The sequence below is a fragment of the Oncorhynchus mykiss genome, chromosome 15 (assembly GCF_057628025.1).
Source record: "Oncorhynchus mykiss isolate SJ-2025 chromosome 15, ASM5762802v1, whole genome shotgun sequence".
Classification (NCBI taxonomy): Eukaryota; Metazoa; Chordata; class Actinopteri; order Salmoniformes; family Salmonidae; genus Oncorhynchus; species Oncorhynchus mykiss.
The window spans coordinates 55,775,427-55,794,332 of record NC_143036.1 but is presented as its reverse complement, the minus strand read 5'-3'; the positions used below and the strand labels follow the sequence as shown (position 1 = coordinate 55,794,332).

The 18,906-nt window shown below is 42.2% G+C and overlaps 1 protein-coding gene across 4 annotated transcripts in view; it reads left to right on the top strand.

Annotated features, from left to right (window-relative positions):
* slco1c1 (solute carrier organic anion transporter family, member 1C1) overlaps nt 1–18,206 on the top strand; it is a 60,701-nt gene extending 42,495 nt beyond the window's left edge. The window contains exons 5-15 of one of the 4 annotated variants that reach the window (XM_021563582.3): nt 470–603; nt 782–931; nt 1,747–1,845; nt 2,566–2,814; nt 3,037–3,201; nt 9,803–9,998; nt 11,181–11,346; nt 11,677–11,861; nt 16,316–16,380; nt 16,822–16,939; nt 17,164–18,206. In XM_021563582.3, the coding sequence (XP_021419257.3) occupies nt 470–603; nt 782–931; nt 1,747–1,845; nt 2,566–2,814; nt 3,037–3,201; nt 9,803–9,998; nt 11,181–11,346; nt 11,677–11,861; nt 16,316–16,380; nt 16,822–16,939; nt 17,164–17,404 (1,768 nt within the window). In that variant the 3' untranslated portion in view covers nt 17,405–18,206. The remainder of the gene's footprint in view (nt 1–469; nt 604–781; nt 932–1,746; nt 1,846–2,565; nt 2,815–3,036; nt 3,202–9,802; nt 9,999–11,180; nt 11,347–11,676; nt 11,862–16,315; nt 16,381–16,821; nt 16,940–17,163) is intronic. The other 3 variants (XM_021563583.3, XM_090200401.1, XM_090200400.1) reach the window with 3 other exon arrangements.
* Nucleotides 18,207–18,906: the final 700 nt, after the last annotated feature.

Below are 18,906 nucleotides of genomic sequence, written 5' to 3'. Positions count from 1 at the left end.
TTCTATGTTGCATACCGTCGTTTGTGGGATGACGCATGGTTGTGTGTGTGTTATCATGTGTTCTCATTAGCTTGGCTTGGTCATGAAAGTTTGACCAGTCAGAATGTTTAATCCCTCCCACAAGATGGGAACATAGTGAATCTTAAAGAATATATGCTGCGATGTATGGAGTCTCTTTTTACTGAATGACAAGAGAAGTTTTACTATATGCATTTTTACAGCTGTGGGATGTTTTTCCAAAAAACACATTCAGTCGCCAATTGTTTTGTATTTTACAGCGGAAGCCAGGAAAGCTTCTTCCTATCGTTAAGTAGCGCGTATAACATGATGTACTTCAATGTATAAAATGTTGATTCCTAAATGTTTCATTGCACTCCTGTTCTGCTTTGTCTCTGTCCTCTCTAACTGTATAATGTGGTGCTTTCTCCCCTCCCTTCGCTAAACAGTCGCATTGGTGTTTTGTACGCAGCTATAAGTTCGAAACATCAATCCGATCGTCAGTGAATTCAACCAATAACCTCTCTCCATGTCCAGCGCGTCTGTTGTCACCCGCCGCGCTAGCTTCGGGTGACCCGCTTTCTAAGACACCAAGCACAGGGACAGGTGTGTCACCTAAACACACGCACACATGCTCATGTACATGCATGCCACCACGCAAACACAAACCCACGCACACACAACTGTACGCACACAAACATGTACTCATGGATACACACGGATATGCGCGCACACACACACACACAAACAGTGCTGTAACTATTCTCTCTCTCCCCCTTCCCAGTAGGTTGTGAAGGAGAATCCAACCTCTCCATGTGGATCTATGTGTTCCTGGGGAATGTCTTACGAGGGATCGGGGAGACTCCAGTGCAGCCCCTTGGGATCTCGTATATAGATGATTTCGCCAGGGAGGAAAATGCTGCATTTTACATTGGTAATAGACCAATTGGAAAAACAAACACATTTTAGAGAATGTCACTGTGCATGATTTGAAGTACAATATGCTAAGTAGATCTGACAGTCTGAATAAACTGCCTTTCAATCTGATTCATACACTAAGGATCCGATTCAATCAGATCCGCTTTAGCCAACATCCGCATAGCTGATGTTTAGACAGTGTGGGAGGTGGAACTGCGTTAGAGCCACAAGTGGCTCCCAGCTTTACATGCAAAGCAGACATTGCCAGTTACATTAACAGAAATCTCATGCAGCCTTTTTTTACAAGTTTGAACACTGGAATGTGAAATGTAATCCTCATCTCGATTAGGATAATAAAAAATGGTCATTATTTAGATTTCATGATTTTTCAATTTGAGTGTAATTATTTCTATATGGCCTACACTTTCTCGTTCTGAACTTCTAACTCAAGTGGGGCTGCTCACTACCAAAACATCTGCCATACAGGTGTCTGCTGTCGCTGGTTAACACTAATCTAGCTCTTTGTGATAACATGAATGGACAAATGCTCCAGATAAGCAGAGGCATCTCTTTGACCTTTTAAAAATCACACACACCCATCTTATTGTTTATTGCCTAATGGAACTGTCTCTGGTTAGTATAATAAATCAAATCAAATTTATTTATATAGCCCTTCGTACATCAGCTGATATCTCAAAGTGCTGTACAGAAACCCAGCCTAAAACCCCAAACAGCAAGCAATGCAGGTGTAGAAGCACGGTGGCTAGGAAAAACTCCCTAGAAATCAATTGCTGTGTGTGTGTGTGTGTGTGTGTGTCTTTCATATTTCAGGCTGCGTTCAGACCATAGCTGTCATTGGTCCTGTGTTTGGCTATTTACTGGGATCCCTGTGTGCCAAAATATATGTGGACATTGGATTTGTCAACATGGGTGAGTAACCGGTATCTAGCGAAACACCGAGTATTCTGTCTAGGCCGCCTACACACTATTGGACTGTAATAGTGAGTTCTCCAGTTTAGACAGAGACAGGGCATTCACCTCTGTTCTGTTACTATTAGACAAACAAACAGCGCTCTGAGTTAAGTTCATTGTCGTTCCTAGAGTGCACTCGCTGACTGTGTTCAATAAGTGTTTGTTATGTATGATCATGCTTCTAGATTCTAGGTTATCAGACTAATTGAACTAGTGTGCTCCAGAACACTGCTCAGTGACGTCAGCTACTACATTTGAGTAACCAATATAAAGCAGGAGAGATGGTTATTAAGATATGCACAAAAAGCAGCTGTGCTGTGCTTGTTTTCTCTCTCCAGTAAGTCTTGTCGCTAGGAACGTTGCTAGTTTACTCATAATGTATTTTGTCCCCAACAGTCACAGCTCTCTTTCTGTGCTTGTCCTCCCTCTATAGAGACTATCACCATGGCCTTCTCTTGCTACATATATGTACTGACATGTATGTGTAACTGATAGATGCACACACACACTACATGTTCATGTTTTTAAATGTGTGTAAATTGTAAAGTCTTTTGTCTGTAGTGTCTTTTTCGTTATATGTCGGACCCGAGTAAGACTAGCTGTCCCCATTGGTGTCGGATAATGGGGATCCTAATCAATCCAATTAAATCAAGTTCTGTGTCTCCCCTCCCTGTATAGAGAGCATCACCATAAGCCCTGGTGATGCTCGCTGGGTGGGGGCCTGGTGGTTAGGTTACCTTGTAGCTGGGGTGATCACCCTGCTTTCAGCCATCCCCTTCTGGTTCCTGCCCCGTTCCCTGCCCATCCCGTCAGACCGAGGCCCAGCCCAGTGCACCCCGGAGCAGACTAGCTTCATCAAAGACTCCCCTCTCCTGGAGCATAAGTACCAAGCCGACGAGCCAGCCAGCTTTCTGGAGATGGCCAAAGGTATTTTGTTGAATGGGGATGAAGTTGGAACATTTTCCGGTTTAGATAATGATTGGAGTTTAAAAAGGCTTTTTTAAAGTCTGGTCAGGTACAATGGTATATCAAATTCAGGTTGCTTTGGATGAAATTACCATAGTATGGAAAAAGGTAGACAAAAATGACCTTAACAATTGATGATGTCGTTGACAAGTGATGATGTTCTGTTGATTGTTTTTAATGTAGATTTCATACCAACGTTGAAAACCCTCCTGGGGAACCCAGTGTACTTAATCTACCTGTGTGTGACCATCATTCAGCTGAACTCTCTCATCGGCATGGTAACCTACAAGCCCAAGTACATAGAGCAGCATTACGGACAGTCCGCATCAAAAGCCAATTTCCTGATGGGTACGTATGGTTGGCCAATCATATTGCTTATTTGCCTTGATCAGTGTTGGGGAACGTTACTTTTAAAAGTAACTTATGTTACAACATTATTTACTATGGAAAGTAACTTGTTACATTACTTCTGTGTTACCAAAAACAAGTGTCTTTTGACACTATATGAATGAGTCACCCTGGCAGTGTTTGTCATAATACCCTGATGAAGACAGCTTGTCTGTCGAAACGTTGGACAAAACGTTTTTGCATCTGAGCTCCTAGAGTGTGTGGTTCTCCTAGAGTGTGTGGTTCTCCTAGAGTGTGTGGTTCTCCAAGAGTGTGTGGTATTTTTTTGTGGTCCACTCCGCTAGCCAGCACCTCGCCTAAATAGGTGTGCGTTTCTTTCGCCTCTAGGTCAATCTTATAGGCCCAGTGCAGTCAAAAGCATGTTTTTCCTGTGTTTTATATATATTTCCACACTATGAGGTTGGAATAATACTGTGAAATTGTGAAAATGATGATAATGCCCTTTTAGTGTAAGAGCTTTTTGAAAAGACAACCTGAAATTTTTGCCTGTTTTGGTGGGACAAAGTTTTGGCCTGCACGGTGACATCACCAGGCAGTAAATTAGTTAATAGACCAATAAGAAAGAGTTCCAAACCTCTCTCTGCCAATAACAGATCGTTTTCAGTTTTCCCCTCCCTGCTCAGACAGTCCTAGGTAAATTCTTGCTTGAAAAGATTCTTTGAGATTCTTTGCTAAGAAGCTATTTTTGTTTCTTTTTGACCATTTTAATTGAAAACAATCACAGTAAGGTACTTAATTGTTACCTAGACATGATTTGAAATTGAGATGAAAGCAGTTGGACCTTTAAGGGGCTATCAAAATGAGCTTTATGCACACTACTTTTGAATGGCGAGACTCTGACGACTGATAGGCCTAGTGCAAGGGTAGGCAACTAGATTAAGCCACCGGACAATTTTTGCCGAGCAGATGGTTGGGGGGAAGGAACATAATTATAATCATTTGAACACTGCAAATTTAACACAACTAAGCCCAAAAAGAGGTTGTATTTGAAAAGGATAATAATTTCATACCATGATTATATTGAGACACGATCACTTTTTTTTTTTTTTTTTTTGTGGTAATACTTAAGAACAGATTTTCTAAATTAAACTCTTTCATCTGAAGTCCTTGTGATTTTACAGTGTTCTTCACCCCCCAGAAAATCACTTCCGGGACGGTTTAGGCCCGTGGGCCACATGTTGCCAATCCCTGGCCTAGTGGCTACCATCAAAAATGTGCCTTTCGTCCTTAATCGATAACTCTGGCCTATTCCAGCTCTATACCAGCTCAAGTAATAATGACAGATTCAATATATCCTTTACAATTCTTTAATAAATACATGATTATGTTGAATTATTTACACATAAGTAAAAAATAATACATACAATATACAGTGCCTCCAGAAATGATTCACATCTTCACATCTCTTGTCTGTTTCCACCACAGGAGGCCTGTATCTGTGTAGTGACTGGGTTTTTTCATACACCATCCAAAGTGTAATTAATAACTTCACCATGTTCAAAGGGATATTCAATGTCTGCTTTTTATGTTTACCCATCTAGCATCGGAAAACCTCCCTGGTCTTTGTGGTTGAATCTGTTTTGAAATTCACTGCTCAACTGAGGGACCTTACAATTATCTGTATGTGTGGGGTACAGAGATGAGGTAGTCATTAATAAATCATGTTAAATTATGATTCCATGCAACTTAGTATGTGACTTGTTAAGCACCTTTTTTTTTTTTACCCCTGAACTTATTTAGGCTTGCCATAACAAAGGAGTTGAATACTTAATGAGTCAAGACATTTCTGCTTTTCATTTTGAATTAATAATAAAAAAATAAAAAAACATATTCCACTTTGACATTATGGGGTATTGTGTGTGTAGGCCAATGGCACAACATCTCAATGTAATCCATTTTAAATTCAGGCTGTTTTTTCAACAAAATGTCGAGGGGTATGAATACTTTCCGAAGGCGGGGTATAAAACTAACTGGCCACAGTTAAAGGAGAGCTCAAATACAAGGACAACTGGCTACCAATCTGTTTTAAACACAGATACAAACTTGGCGCAGGGATTTGAAAACACACAAGTTAAGGCGAGCAATAGCCCTTTCCAAACATGCAATTCCTGAACCACAACGACCAGATTGTCTAGATACCAATTAGTTGTATTATTTTCACAGAAGTTGCAGCAGCGTAGCCTTTTCAAAAGGACAACGTATGCACGTTCCAACATTCAGAACTCAAAATCAAAAATAAAAACGCCTTGTTGATTTATTTCACTGCTTTCCTCTAAAGTAGCGATTAACGTTATACGGCACAAGAAAAAGACTGAAGGTGCTTCTGGATATTTAAAGTGGAGTTCTTCGCAGTGGACAGGCACTTATCCCCGAGGCAGAGTTAGCATTTTACTGTGACGTTCCTGTCCTTTTCCCCTTACCAATTCAAAGTAATGCGAATTCTTCCACCATGCAAAGGCGATTCTCTCTGCCGTCTCACTAGTTAGAAAAAATAATATATAAATAATATTGTAAATTAATGACTTGCTTATTTGAAAACGTAATTAAGTAACTGAATAATTAAATAGAAAAATGACTCGTTACCACAAAAAAAAGTAATGAGTACTCTAACGCTTTACCCCGTAACCCATTTCCCCGTAACCCTTTACCCCGTAACCCATTACCCCGTAACCCTTTACCCCATAATGCTTTACCCCGTAACCCATTACCCCGTAACCCATTACCCCGTAACCCTTTACCCCGTAACGCTTTACCCCGTAACCCGTTACCCCGTAACGCTTTACCCCGTAACCCTTTACCCTGTAACCCTTTACCCCGTAACGCTTTACCCCGTAACCCATTACCCCGTAACCCGTTACCCCGTAACCCTTTACCCCGTAACGCTTTACCCCGTAACCCTTTACCCCGTAACCCTTTACCCCGTAACCCGTTACCCCGTAACCCGTTACCCCGTAACCCGTTACCCCGTAACGTTTACCCCGTAACGTTTACCCCGTAACGCTTTACCCCGTAACGCTTTACCCCGTAACCCTTTACCCCGTAACCCTTTACCCCGTAACCCGTTACCCCGTAACGCTTTACCCCGTAACCCTTTACCCCGTAACGCTTTACCCCGTAACGCTTTACCCCGTAACGCTTTACCCCGTAATGCTTTACCCCGTAACCCATTACCCCGTAACCCTTTACCCCGTAACGCTTTACCCCGTAACGCTTTACCCCGTAACCCTTTACCCCGTAACCCATTACCCCGTAACCCTTTACCCCGTAACGCTTTACCCCGTAACCCATTACCCCGTAACCCTTTACCCCATAACGCATTACCCCGTAATCCATTACCCCGTAACCCTTTACCCCGTAACCCATTACCCCGTAACCCTTTACCCCGTAACCCGTTACCCCATAACGCTTTACCCCGTAACCCTTTACCCCGTAACCCTTTACCCCGTAACCCATTACCCCGTAACCCTTTACCCCGTAACGCTTTACCCCGTAACCCATTACCCCGTAACCCTTTACCCCATAACGCATTACCCCGTAACCCATTACCCCGTAACCCTTTACCCCGTAACCCGTTACCCCGTAACGCTTTACCCCGTAACCCTTTACCCCGTAACGCTTTACCCCGTAACGCTTTACCCCGTAACGCTTTACCCCGTAATGCTTTACCCCGTAACCCATTACCCCGTAACCCTTTACCCCGTAACGCTTTACCCCGTAACGCTTTACCCCGTAACCCTTTACCCCGTAACCCATTACCCCGTAACCCTTTACCCCGTAACGCTTTACCCCGTAACCCATTACCCCGTAACCCTTTACCCCATAACGCATTACCCCGTAATCCATTACCCCGTAACCCTTTACCCCGTAACCCATTACCCCGTAACCCTTTACCCCGTAACCCGTTACCCCATAACGCTTTACCCCGTAACCCTTTACCCCGTAACCCTTTACCCCGTAACCCATTACCCCGTAACCCTTTACCCCGTAACGCTTTACCCCGTAACCCATTACCCCGTAACCCTTTACCCCATAACGCATTACCCCGTAACCCATTACCCCGTAACCCTTTACCCCGTAACCCTTTACCCCGTAACGCTTTACCCCGTAACCCATTACCCCGTAACCCTTTACCCCATAACGCTTTACCCCGTAACCCATTACCCCGTAACGCTTTACCCCGTAACCATTACCCCGTAACCCTTTACCCCGTAACCTTTTACCCCGTTACCCCGTAACCCTTTACCCCGTAACCCTTTACCCCGTTACCCCGTAACGCTTTACCCCGTAACTCCAGACACTGGCCTTGATTCATCTCATGCATGAGCTAATTCAATTTAGATTGGAAACTTGAAAGGACTCGCTTTATGGATAGATAAGCACATGCATGCAATATTGTTAAGACTAGATCAAGCAATAGGAGTTCAAAGGCGCTGTTTTATTGAGCTATACAATGTGTTATGATTCAACCCTCAAATGTGAATGCGGATCTAAATAGGCCTCATGCTCCACTATTGACCTGACCATTGCATGCTGTGTATGAAAGGTAATGCAATATCTAGCATAACTACAGTAATAGAAGGGACAGATACAGTGCCTTGCGGAAGTATTCGGCCCCCTTGAACTTTGCGACCTTTTGCCACATTTCAGGCTTCAAACATAAAGATATAAAACTGTATTTTTTTGTGAAGAATCAACAACAAGTGGGACACAATCATGAAGTGGAACGACATTTAGTGGATATTTCAAACTTTTTTAAAAATCAAAAACTGAAAAATTGGGCGTGCAAAATTATTCAGCCCCTTTACTTTCAGTGCAGCAAACTCTCTCCAGAAGTTCAGTGAGGATCTCTGAATGATCAATGTTGACCTAAATGACTAATGATGATAAACACAATCCACCTGTGTGTAATCAAGTCTCCGTATAAATGCACCTGCACTGTGATAGTCTCAGAGGTCCGTTAAAAGCGCAGAGAGCATCATGAAGAACAAGGAACACACCAGGCAGGTCCGAGATACATTTGTGAAGAAGTTTAAAGCCGGATTTGGATACAAAAAGATTTCCCAAGCTTTAAACATCCCAAGGAGCACTGTGCAAGCGATTATATTGAAATGGAAGGAGTATCAGACCACTGCAAATCTACCAAGACCTGGCCGTCCCTCTAAACTTTCAGCTCATACAAGGAGAAGACTGATCAGAGATGCAGCCAAGAGGCCCATGATCACTCTGGATGAACTGCAGAGATCTACAGCTGAGGTGGGAGACTCTGTCCATAGGACAACAATCAGTCATATATTGCACAAATCTGGCCTTTATGGAAGAGTGGCAAGAAGAAAGCCATTTCTTAAAGATATCCATAAAAAGTGTTGTTTAAAGTTTGCCACAAGCCACCTGGGAGACACACCAAACATGTGGAAGAAGGTGCTCTGGTCAGATGAAACCAAAATTGAACTTTTTGGCAACAATGCAAAACGTTATGTTTGGCGTAAAAGCAACACAGCTCATCACCCTGAACACATTATCCCCACTGTCAAACATGGTGGTGGCAGCATCGTGGTTTGGGCCTGCTTTTCTTCAGCAGGGACAGGGAAGATGGTTAAAATTGATGGGAAGATGGATGGAGCCAAATACAGGACCATTCTGGAAGAAAACCTGATGGAGTCTGCAAAAGACCTGAGACTGGGACGGAGATTTGTCTTCCAACAAGACAATGATCCAAAACATAAAGCAAAATCTACAATGGAATAGTTCAAAAATAAACATATCCAGGTGTTAGAATGGCCAAGTCAAAGTCCAGACCTGAATCCAATCGAGAATCTGTGGAAAGAACTGAAAACTGCTGTTCACAAATGCTCTCCATCCAACCTCGCTGAGCTCGAGCTGTTTTGCAAGGAGGAATGGGAAAAAATGTCAGTCTCTCGATGTGCAAAACTGATAGAGACATACCCCAAGCGACTTACAGCTGTAATCGCAGCAAAAGGTGGCGCTACAAAGTATTAACTTAAGGGGGCTGAATAATTTTGCACGCCCAATTTTTCAGTTTGTTAAAAAAGTTTGAAATATTCAATAAATGTCGTTCCACTTCATGATTGTGTCCCACTTGTTGTTGATTCTTCACAAAAAAATACAGTTTTATATCTTTATGTTTGAAGCCTGAAATGTGGCAAAAGGTCGCAAAGTTCAAGGGGGCCGAATACTTTCGCAAGGCACTGTAGAATATGATATCTGTACATTGATGTATGAAAAAGACCAAGCGCTTTGGTCTTTGAGTGGGAGTTGGACAGCGCTACTGTGTGTTCTCTCTACTGTCAACTATATCAAAGGCTGAGTCTCAGGCGGTATGGCCTGGTTCTACTCTGCTGTACTGTATGTAATTGGTTGTGGAATAGCACTGGCTTTGGCTGGCTCACCTGGTGTTTCAGTCCCATTGAACCTGTCGTCAAGACCTTAGTCCTGGCCTAAATCCTCCATGACTAGGAATGAAGAACATTTCTAAAGAATGAGTCCTATGTCTTAATGTTTACAGAGTGTGTGTTTGTTCCAGGTACAATCAACATCCCTGCCGTGGCGTTAGGAATTTTCACTGGCGGCCTGCTCATGAAGAGGCTGAAGCTGAGCATCATGGGAGCGGCCAAGTTTGCATTCGGCACCTCTCTGATAGGCTACTTCCTATCCCTCTTCTTCTTCGTCATGAGCTGCGAGAACGCCAAAGTGGCTGGGATCACGCTGCCCTACAACCGGTGGGTGGATACACACACACACACACACACACACAGCTCTTGGTAGAAGTTGCCTTTAGGTACATACATATTTACCCTCTGTAAATGTTCTATTCCCAGCACCACAAACGGGTAAATTGCTGAAGTGCGTATGCTAATAATTGCTCCTAGAGGACAGCAGACCTCCAACACTGGAGAGAGGTGGTCTAGAATAGCGAATCAGGGATTTCACCCATCTACTGTACTGTACGCCCCCTGGTTCTGTCAAGACTGTTTGCTGCTAATGTCAATATCAGAACTGGCATTGAATTTGGTTGATAACATTAGTATTCATTGAATCAGTGAAAGTATACTGAACAAAAATAGAAGCGTAACATGCAACAATTTAAATGATTTTGCTGAGTTACAGTTCATATAAGGAAATCAGTCAATTAAAAAAAAATCCATTAGGTCCTAATCTATGGATTTCACATGACTGGGCAGGGGCACAGCCATAGGTCCACCCACTTGGGACTCAGGCCCACCCACTGAGGAGCTTTATTACAGGCAGAAATACTTCTCAGTTTCATCAGCTGTCCGGGTGGCTGGTCTCAGAAGATCCCGCAGGTGAAGAAGCAGGATGTGGAGGTCTTGGGCTGGCGTGGTTACACGTGGTCTGCGGTTGTGAGGCCGGTTGGACGTACTGCCAAATTCTCTAAAACTATATGGTAGAGAAATTAACATTATATCTCTGCCAATTGCATCCTCCCTCAAAAATCTGTGACATTGTGTTGTGTGACAAAGCTGCACACTTTAGAGTGGCCTTTTATTGTCCCCAGCACAAGGTGCATCTTTGTAATGATCATGCTGTTTAATCAGGTTATTGATATGCCACACCTGTCAGGAGGATGGATTATCTTGACAAATGATAAAATGCTCACTAACAGGGATGTTGACAATTTTGTGCACAACATTTCTGGGATTTTTTTATTTCAGGTCATGAAACATGGGAATGACACTTGTTGCATTTATGTTTTTGTTCAGGATATATCTTATTATGCATTTGATTAACACACTTTCTGTATCTGAACGGGCAGAGGTCAAATCATGTCTGTATTCATTAGATTATCTGTTTAAAGAAAAGCGCCATCTGAATTAAATCTCCTATTAATAACAGCCCCACTTTCTCTCTCTCTCTTTCTCTCCCTTTTTTCTCTCTCTCAGGGTGGTTGGTGTATCGTATGAGGAGCGCTCAGTATTCTCAGCCTGTAACTCAGACTGTGTGTGTTCAGACAGAGACTGGGACCCTGTCTGTGGAGAGAACGGCATCACGTACGTCTCTCCCTGCCTGGCTGGCTGCCAGACCTCCACAGGATCAGGGAAGAACACGGTGAGATGAGGATCTTAGCCAGCACGGAGGCTGCATCCCGAAATGGCACCCTGTTCCCTATGTAGTGTACTACTTTTGGGCTCTGTTTAAAAGTAGTACACTATATAGGGAATACGGTGCCATTTGAGATGGAAACTGACTTGTGACCAACAGGGTAAAGGTCAATTCCAATTTAATTTCAGTATGATTTCAGTCGGAATTGACTCGCACCCTTGTGGGTTTATGGAAAACTTTTGAAGCAGCAAGTTATGATGTTGTTTCTGTTTTTGTGTCAAATTGTTTTTGTGTCAAATTGTCTTGTCTTGTCTGTCTGTATGTGTGCTTCTGCAGGTGTTCTCTAACTGTAGCTGTGCGGTGGCAGCAGGGCTGAGCAGTGGTAACCTGACAGCCAGTGTAGGCCACTGTCCTCACAGAGACGACTGTGACCGTGTCTTCCCTTACTTCCTGGCTCTCTCTGTCATCACTTCCTTTATCATCTCCCTGGGTGGCACGCCAGGCTACATGGTCCTCATCAGGTCAGTCACACACACACCCATACACAAACAAGAAGGGATGGTCATAGCAGTTGGCAAGACAGCACAAAGAAATCTGGGACTCCGGCTTCAACAAGGTACCTTAAAGGGGAAACAATCAGAAGCCCCGTTTGTACCTGGTTCTAACATGCGTCCGTTGTCCTGATCATGTCCACATTCGTATTGTGTGTTGACAGGTGTAGACAATCAAGACGCAATGTGATCTGATTGTGATTGTATTTTTCTGACCACCTCTGGTGGTAGTGAAAGACGCATCTTGTACGGATATCCTTGGTGTAAACAAATCGAAAGTGTATACATTTGGCCAACGTCACAGTTGTCCCGGCCTCTTAAAAAAATCACACCAGCCAATTGAATTAAGAACATGTTTTTAGAAACCAACTGCCTACTGACACTGTGGCCAGATATGCCACAGTCTAATACCCCGTCCAGCTCTGATTAAAATGGCAAATAGAAATAAAGATATTTATGAAGAGATATTGTCCCGAATAAGAGAAAAGAGGTTCTCCCCTTCCCACGTCCAATGCCAGCGCAAATTCTAATATTTGAAAACATTTTAGGCTACAGAAATGCCAAGGCATTCAGAGAGGCATTCCCTGTAACTTAACCTGTTTCTGTTTTCACTGTGTGCATTAGGGCCTAAGTATAATTTTTATTTATACTGTGCAATAATTGTATTTTGTACACACATCCAGATACTCAGCTCATTTGTGTGGTGACGTTTTTAGAGATGGGAGAGATTCTCTGACTTGTTATTTGTCCATCTGTGGACAAGTCGAGGTTATCGGGACAGTAGTCTATTACGCCCAAACTTGAATCGTTGGGTAACAAAATTAGGCTGTAATGATGAGTCTAAAACTATTGACTATAAAAGTGTGCTGTTTCCTGTCGATTTAATACAGCTTGTGTCATAATGGGAGGTCCAAGGGAGGTTGGATTCATTTGCATACAGGGAGGGACCAGGGAATCTGGTCACAATAGGGACGAAGTGGGCAGATAAGAGACATATATTACCATGTGTCGACGCAACAAAATCTCGATCAGATAGTGACCGGATGATGACAATCACGTTAATGCAAGGTGTAACCATGGCTACTGAGATAACCTAACCTGCATAAAGTCTACTACATTTACTTGCACCACCTTGTTCAGAATGATCTCACCCAGAAAGTTCTCACATTTCACTGTAGTGACATTGGCTCACAATGGGTGACAGAATGGCTGACCAGAAGCTCCATTTCAAGGTCATTTTTGATTGAGGTGACATATGCAGTGTTTATGATGAACGCGGTCTCCGCTAACTTTATTGGACTTCCAACTTTATTGGCTGGAGTCATGTCCAACCGGGTCATCCGGAGTGATCCGCCAATTGGGAAGAAGAAAATGTAAATAGCCTTTCATAATATTCTAGTCATAATATTCATAAAAAATGAATGGTGGAAAAACGATTGGAACCATTTCCTTGTTTGACCACTGGGTTTTATAGGTATTTTGATACCTCCACTGTGGGGCACTATGGCGCTGCACATGCTGTCACAGACGCTATAATGGCACATATACAAAGATTAGTCTTCTATCTATCTCTATGGTTGCAACAGACTTTATGGAGGGCAAGGAGACAGTCACATGATGCTTTCAGGTGATTGAATTACGTGGTCTGACTGGAATGAGAAGTTTTTATGAGTCAGCTCATTGTTCTTCCTACTCTCTGCTTGTGTGTCCATTCAGGGTTATAGCAGGAAACATAGATTCAGTACACTTTAAGTACATTTAATTGAAATCTTTATCCCATGGCATACTTCATAGGGGTTATAGGAAAGTCAGCAATAGAGGTTTTACTGTATTTCAGGAAAGTAGAATATGTGATTTGGTGCGGTACTGTTACTGGCTAAAACTAGTCCTTGATTAGCCTTGGCCAGCTTTGAGCATGTACACAAATGCGCACACACAAACACAAACACGCATGTACATGCACGCACACACACACAAACACAAACCACAATCCAGCAGATCGGCCCAAAGCTCGATCAGCTGACCCTGGCGAAATGTGTTGCCCTTACTGGGACAAATGAAGTTACTGGCAGTGGCCTATTTCCTTTTGTTCTTAGTTGTCTGAGATGGGTCTGCTTCTGTTTTTGCTCTGGGTCTTGAGAGAACAGCTGAATAGCCTCACTCCCCCCTATCTGAGATACTTACTGCAGCCCTCATCCTCCACATACAACACCCGTTTTGCCAGTCACATTCTGTTAAAGGTCCCCAAAGCACACACATCCCTGGGTCGCGCCTCTTTTCAGTTCGCTGCAGCTAGAAACTGGAACGAGCTGCAAAAAACACTCAAACTGGACCGTTTTACCTTCATCTCTTCATTCAAAGACTCAATCATGGGCACTCTTACTGAAAGTTGTGGCTGCTTCACGTGATGTATTGTTGCCTCTACCTTCTTGCCCTTTGTGCAGTTGTCTGTGCCCAATAATGTTTGTACCATGTTGTGATGCTGCCATGTTGTGTTGCTACCATGCTGTGTTTTCATGTGTTGCTGCCATGCTATGTTGTTGTCTTAGGTCTCTCTTTGTGTGTTTTGTCCTATATTTGTATTTTTTTATTTTTATCCCAGCCCTCGGCCTCACAGGAGGCCTTTTGCCTTTTGGTAGGTCGTCATTGTGAATAAGAATTTGTTCTAAACTGACTTGCCAAATTAAATTAAATAAAAACAAAATAGCAAGGTAGTAAGGGCAGACATTTCTGACAGTGTACTGCCTTGCTCTACCAACAGAGGTCAGTAGTACTCACTCTTTGGTACTCACTGGCTTCGTCAGAACGTCTTCAGTCAACTTACATTATGTCAACACTAGTCTTTTGAATTGACCTTTAAAACCTCTTTGGGCTGACATCCTGTTAACGGGATGATATTACAACAGCCAGTGAAAGTGCAGGGCGCCAAATTCAAAACATCAAAAATCTCAATTAAAATTCCTCAAACATACATGTATCTTATACCATTTTAAAGGTAATCTTGTTGTTTATCCCAACACAGTGTCCGATGTCAAATATGCCTTACAGCAAAAGCACCACAAATGATTATGTTAGGTCACCACCAAACGACAATAAACATATACATTTTTTCCAGCCAAAGATAGCAGTCACAAAAAGCACAAATAGAGATACAATTAAACACTAACCTTTGATGATCTTCATCAGATGACACTCATAGGACTTCATGTTACACAATACATGTATGTTTTATTTGATAAAGTTCATATTTATATAAAAATATGAGTTTACATTGGCGCGTTACATTCACTAGTTCCAAAAACATCCAGTGATTTTGCATAGCCACATCATTCAACATAAATACTCATCATAAATGTAGATGATATACACATGGAATTATAGATATACCTCTCCTTAATGCAACCGATATGTCTGATTTCAAAAAAACTTTACGGAATAAGCAAACCATGCAATAATCTGAGACGGCGCTCAGAACAATAGTCAAAATAGCCGCCATTTTGGCTTCAACATAAACAAGAAATTACATGATAAATATTCCCTTACCTTTGATCTTCATCAGAAAGCACTCCCAGGAATCTCAGGTCCACAATAAATGTTTGTTTTGTTCGATAATGTCCGTTATTTATGTCCAAATACCTCCTTTTGTTAGCGCGTTTGGTATACATATCCAAACGCTCATTCTGGTCAGCGTTACATCGGACAAAAACTTTTAAAAGTTATATTACAGGTCGAAGAAACATTTCAAACTAAGTACAGAATCAATCATTAGGATGTTTTTAACATATAGCTTCAATAAAGTTCCAACCGGAGTATTCCTTTGTGTCTTGATGAGCAATGGAACACAAGTGGATACCATGAGGAATGCGCATGATCAGAAAATGGCTGACTGACCTGATACATTCTGCTCTCATTCAGTCCCACAACACAGTAGAAGTCTCATTCAAATTTCTATAGACGGTTGACATCTAGTGGAAACCCTAGGAAGTGCAACATCATTAATATCTCAAGGGGATTTCAAATGGGAACTGTGGTGAATACATACCAAGATCAGATTTCTGACTTCCGGTTTTGATTTCTCCTCAGGATTTTGCGTGCCATATGAGTTCTGTTATACTCACAGACATCATTCAAACCGTTTTAGAAACTTTAGAGTGTTTTCTATCCAATATTAATAGGCATATATTAGAGACTGAGAAGCAGGCCGTTTACTTTGGGCACCTTATTCATCCAAGCTACTCAATACTGCCCCCCAGCCATAAGAAGTTAAAGCGGTTTGAGGAAGCAAACTTAATAATGAACCATAACTAAATTGTGGATACTATCATATCATGACATTTAATTTATAATATCTTCAGATCTATATCTATTATCTGTTTTCATAGTTATGGTAAAGTTCAAGTTGATGATGGTGTTCTCCCATGCAGGTGTATCAAGCCTCAACTGAAGTCCTTGGCTCTGGGGTTCCATACTCTGTCCACACGTACACTTGGTGAGTCAATACTGTCAGATCACAGATCTAGGATCCGTTTACCACCCAAAATGTTAACATGTGGGGGGGGGGGGGGGCACAAAACTATCCTTAGATCAGCGTCTAGGGGCAACTTCCTCCTACTCCTGTCTGATCAAGCCATACCTGTCTCAGAGCCAACGCAGCTTAGCAACCCTTATATAAAACTAGCTGCAGCCAGTTTGTTTCCAAGTCACACATTTCTCCACTAATAAGCTTCTATTAGGAGTAATACCCTGAACAAAATCCTCTTAAACATCCACTCTGTTGCAAAGGTAATCCTTGAAAAATGATTACTTGTTAATCAGGTGTGTTAGCTCTGGGTTGGAACACAATCCTGCTCACATTGCCCTTTTCCATGACCAAGATTAGCCACCTCCGTATTACTGGTAGATCATTTTGTGTGTACTTGTGTTATAACAGCGGGCATCCCAGCGCCCATCTACTTTGGGGCGATCATCGACACCACGTGTCTGAAGTGGGGCCAGAAGAGATGCGGAGGGAGAGGAGCCTGTCGGATATACAACACTACAGCATACAGGTAATGCACACATACACACTACTGGTCAAGCCTGATACACAACAAAAACGCACACACTTACTTCAATGTGATAATGTCGGAGAGGCATACCCTCTATAACATCAGTTGCTGAACATTGATTTTCAAGACAATATTGAAGGCAACCCCAGTAGCCTTGCCACTTGAATCACCAGTGTAATGTCAAGACGTTGAGTGTGTGTATCCCCTGGTCTCTCTCTCCTCAGGATAGCTTACCTGGGTCTAACTATGGGACTGAGGACAGTTTCCTTCCTGCTGTGTATACTGGGATTCATGCTGCTCAAACGACACCTGCGGAGAGAGGAACGCAGTGCCCACCAAGTGGCCAACGGAGGAGCAGAACTGGAGGTACTCAGGAAAGAGGAAGTCCTAGCCTCCAACTCGGACCAATCGCTACGGACTTCCACAACAGACTACAACAACACAGAGAGAGAGACACGGCTGTGACAGTCTGAGACAATCTCCCCTGATCTCTCATGTTACACACACACGCGAGATGTGCAGGAACCAACAACACTCTGCGCCAGACCATCTCATAGAACATAAATTATATATTTGTACTGAACCTGTCTAGGTCATGTATATTTAAAAAAAAAAAAAAACATGTTTTGATATAACTGACGTATTTCATGGATGTACCTGCTGTATTTGACAAAAACACAAATGTAACAACAAAGAATGTCATCTTTGTTGTTTTTTTACAAAGAAAGTATTTGATTGGATTTGTTAACCATTGGTTAATTGTTTTTACTGCAGCAAGAGTCCAGTTTCGGTCACTGAGTATTTTTGCAACAACTCCCAAGGTCGTCTACATTATAATATTGTTAGACAGCCTCAATCTGTTGAAAGAGAATGTCAGACACTCTGTGTTTCTCTACTGTAAACATTGCCAAAATATGATCGCAATAGCCCTGTTTATACCTGGTTCGAACATGCATCCTTCATCCTGATCTTGTCCGTTTACACTTAATCACAGCAAATTGGTCAGTGTTACCTAGTGTTGATATTTCAGTTTAACATTTGTAGCTCTGCAAGTGTTAAATTAACACTCAGTGGTGTAAAAGAACCCCACTGTTGGTGTTAATAACAAGGGTTAAACCACACCCATCATTATATTTCCCAGAATGCTCTATTGCAGGTAGATTTTTTAAAATGGTTTATTTCAATATCTATGTTTTTGCATGTACATTGATTAATTAATTTATCTTATGCTACTCAAATATAAATAACATGCAATTTTCTAAACTAATCCAATATGTTACTTGGACTTATTGCACCCGGCACTGAAATGGTTGTTCCAGTTTAGATGCTTTAGGTAGTCTCATCTCTTATTTTTCCCAACCCGCCAATCATTCTGAATGCAGGTTGCTGGCGAATGCCAGGTTGCTCCAAACGTAGGCTAATCCCACTCTGTCTGGATTCTACTAGGAATTACACATCACTTTAACACCCAGCATAATGTGACCTGCACACCTGATTATATCAAGATGGCGCCGAAGAACATGGCTGACGTTTTACATTCTCCCAACCAATTGTGCTATTTTGTTAGTTTATTTGTGTAACTTATTCTTTAACATATTGTGTACATAATGTTGCTGCTACCGTCTCTTATGATCGAAAATAACTTCTGGACATCAGAACAGCCATTACTCACCGCTAACTGGAAGAAACTTTTTCCTTTAACGAGTCTGACAAGAAGGATATCCTGCTTTCACTGGAACAGGCCCATATCCCCGCCTTTTTCATGAAGAAAAGATGCAGGAAAAGGGACAGCAGATCGGGCAGCCTTCTGAGAATCCGTACTCCCACTGTAAACTCCCACTGCCATCCGTTCTTCTTGCTAATACGCAATCATTAGAAAATAAAATTGATGACCTACGATTAAGATTATCCTACCAACGGGACATTAAAAACTAACATTTTATGTTTCACCGAGACGTGGCTGAACG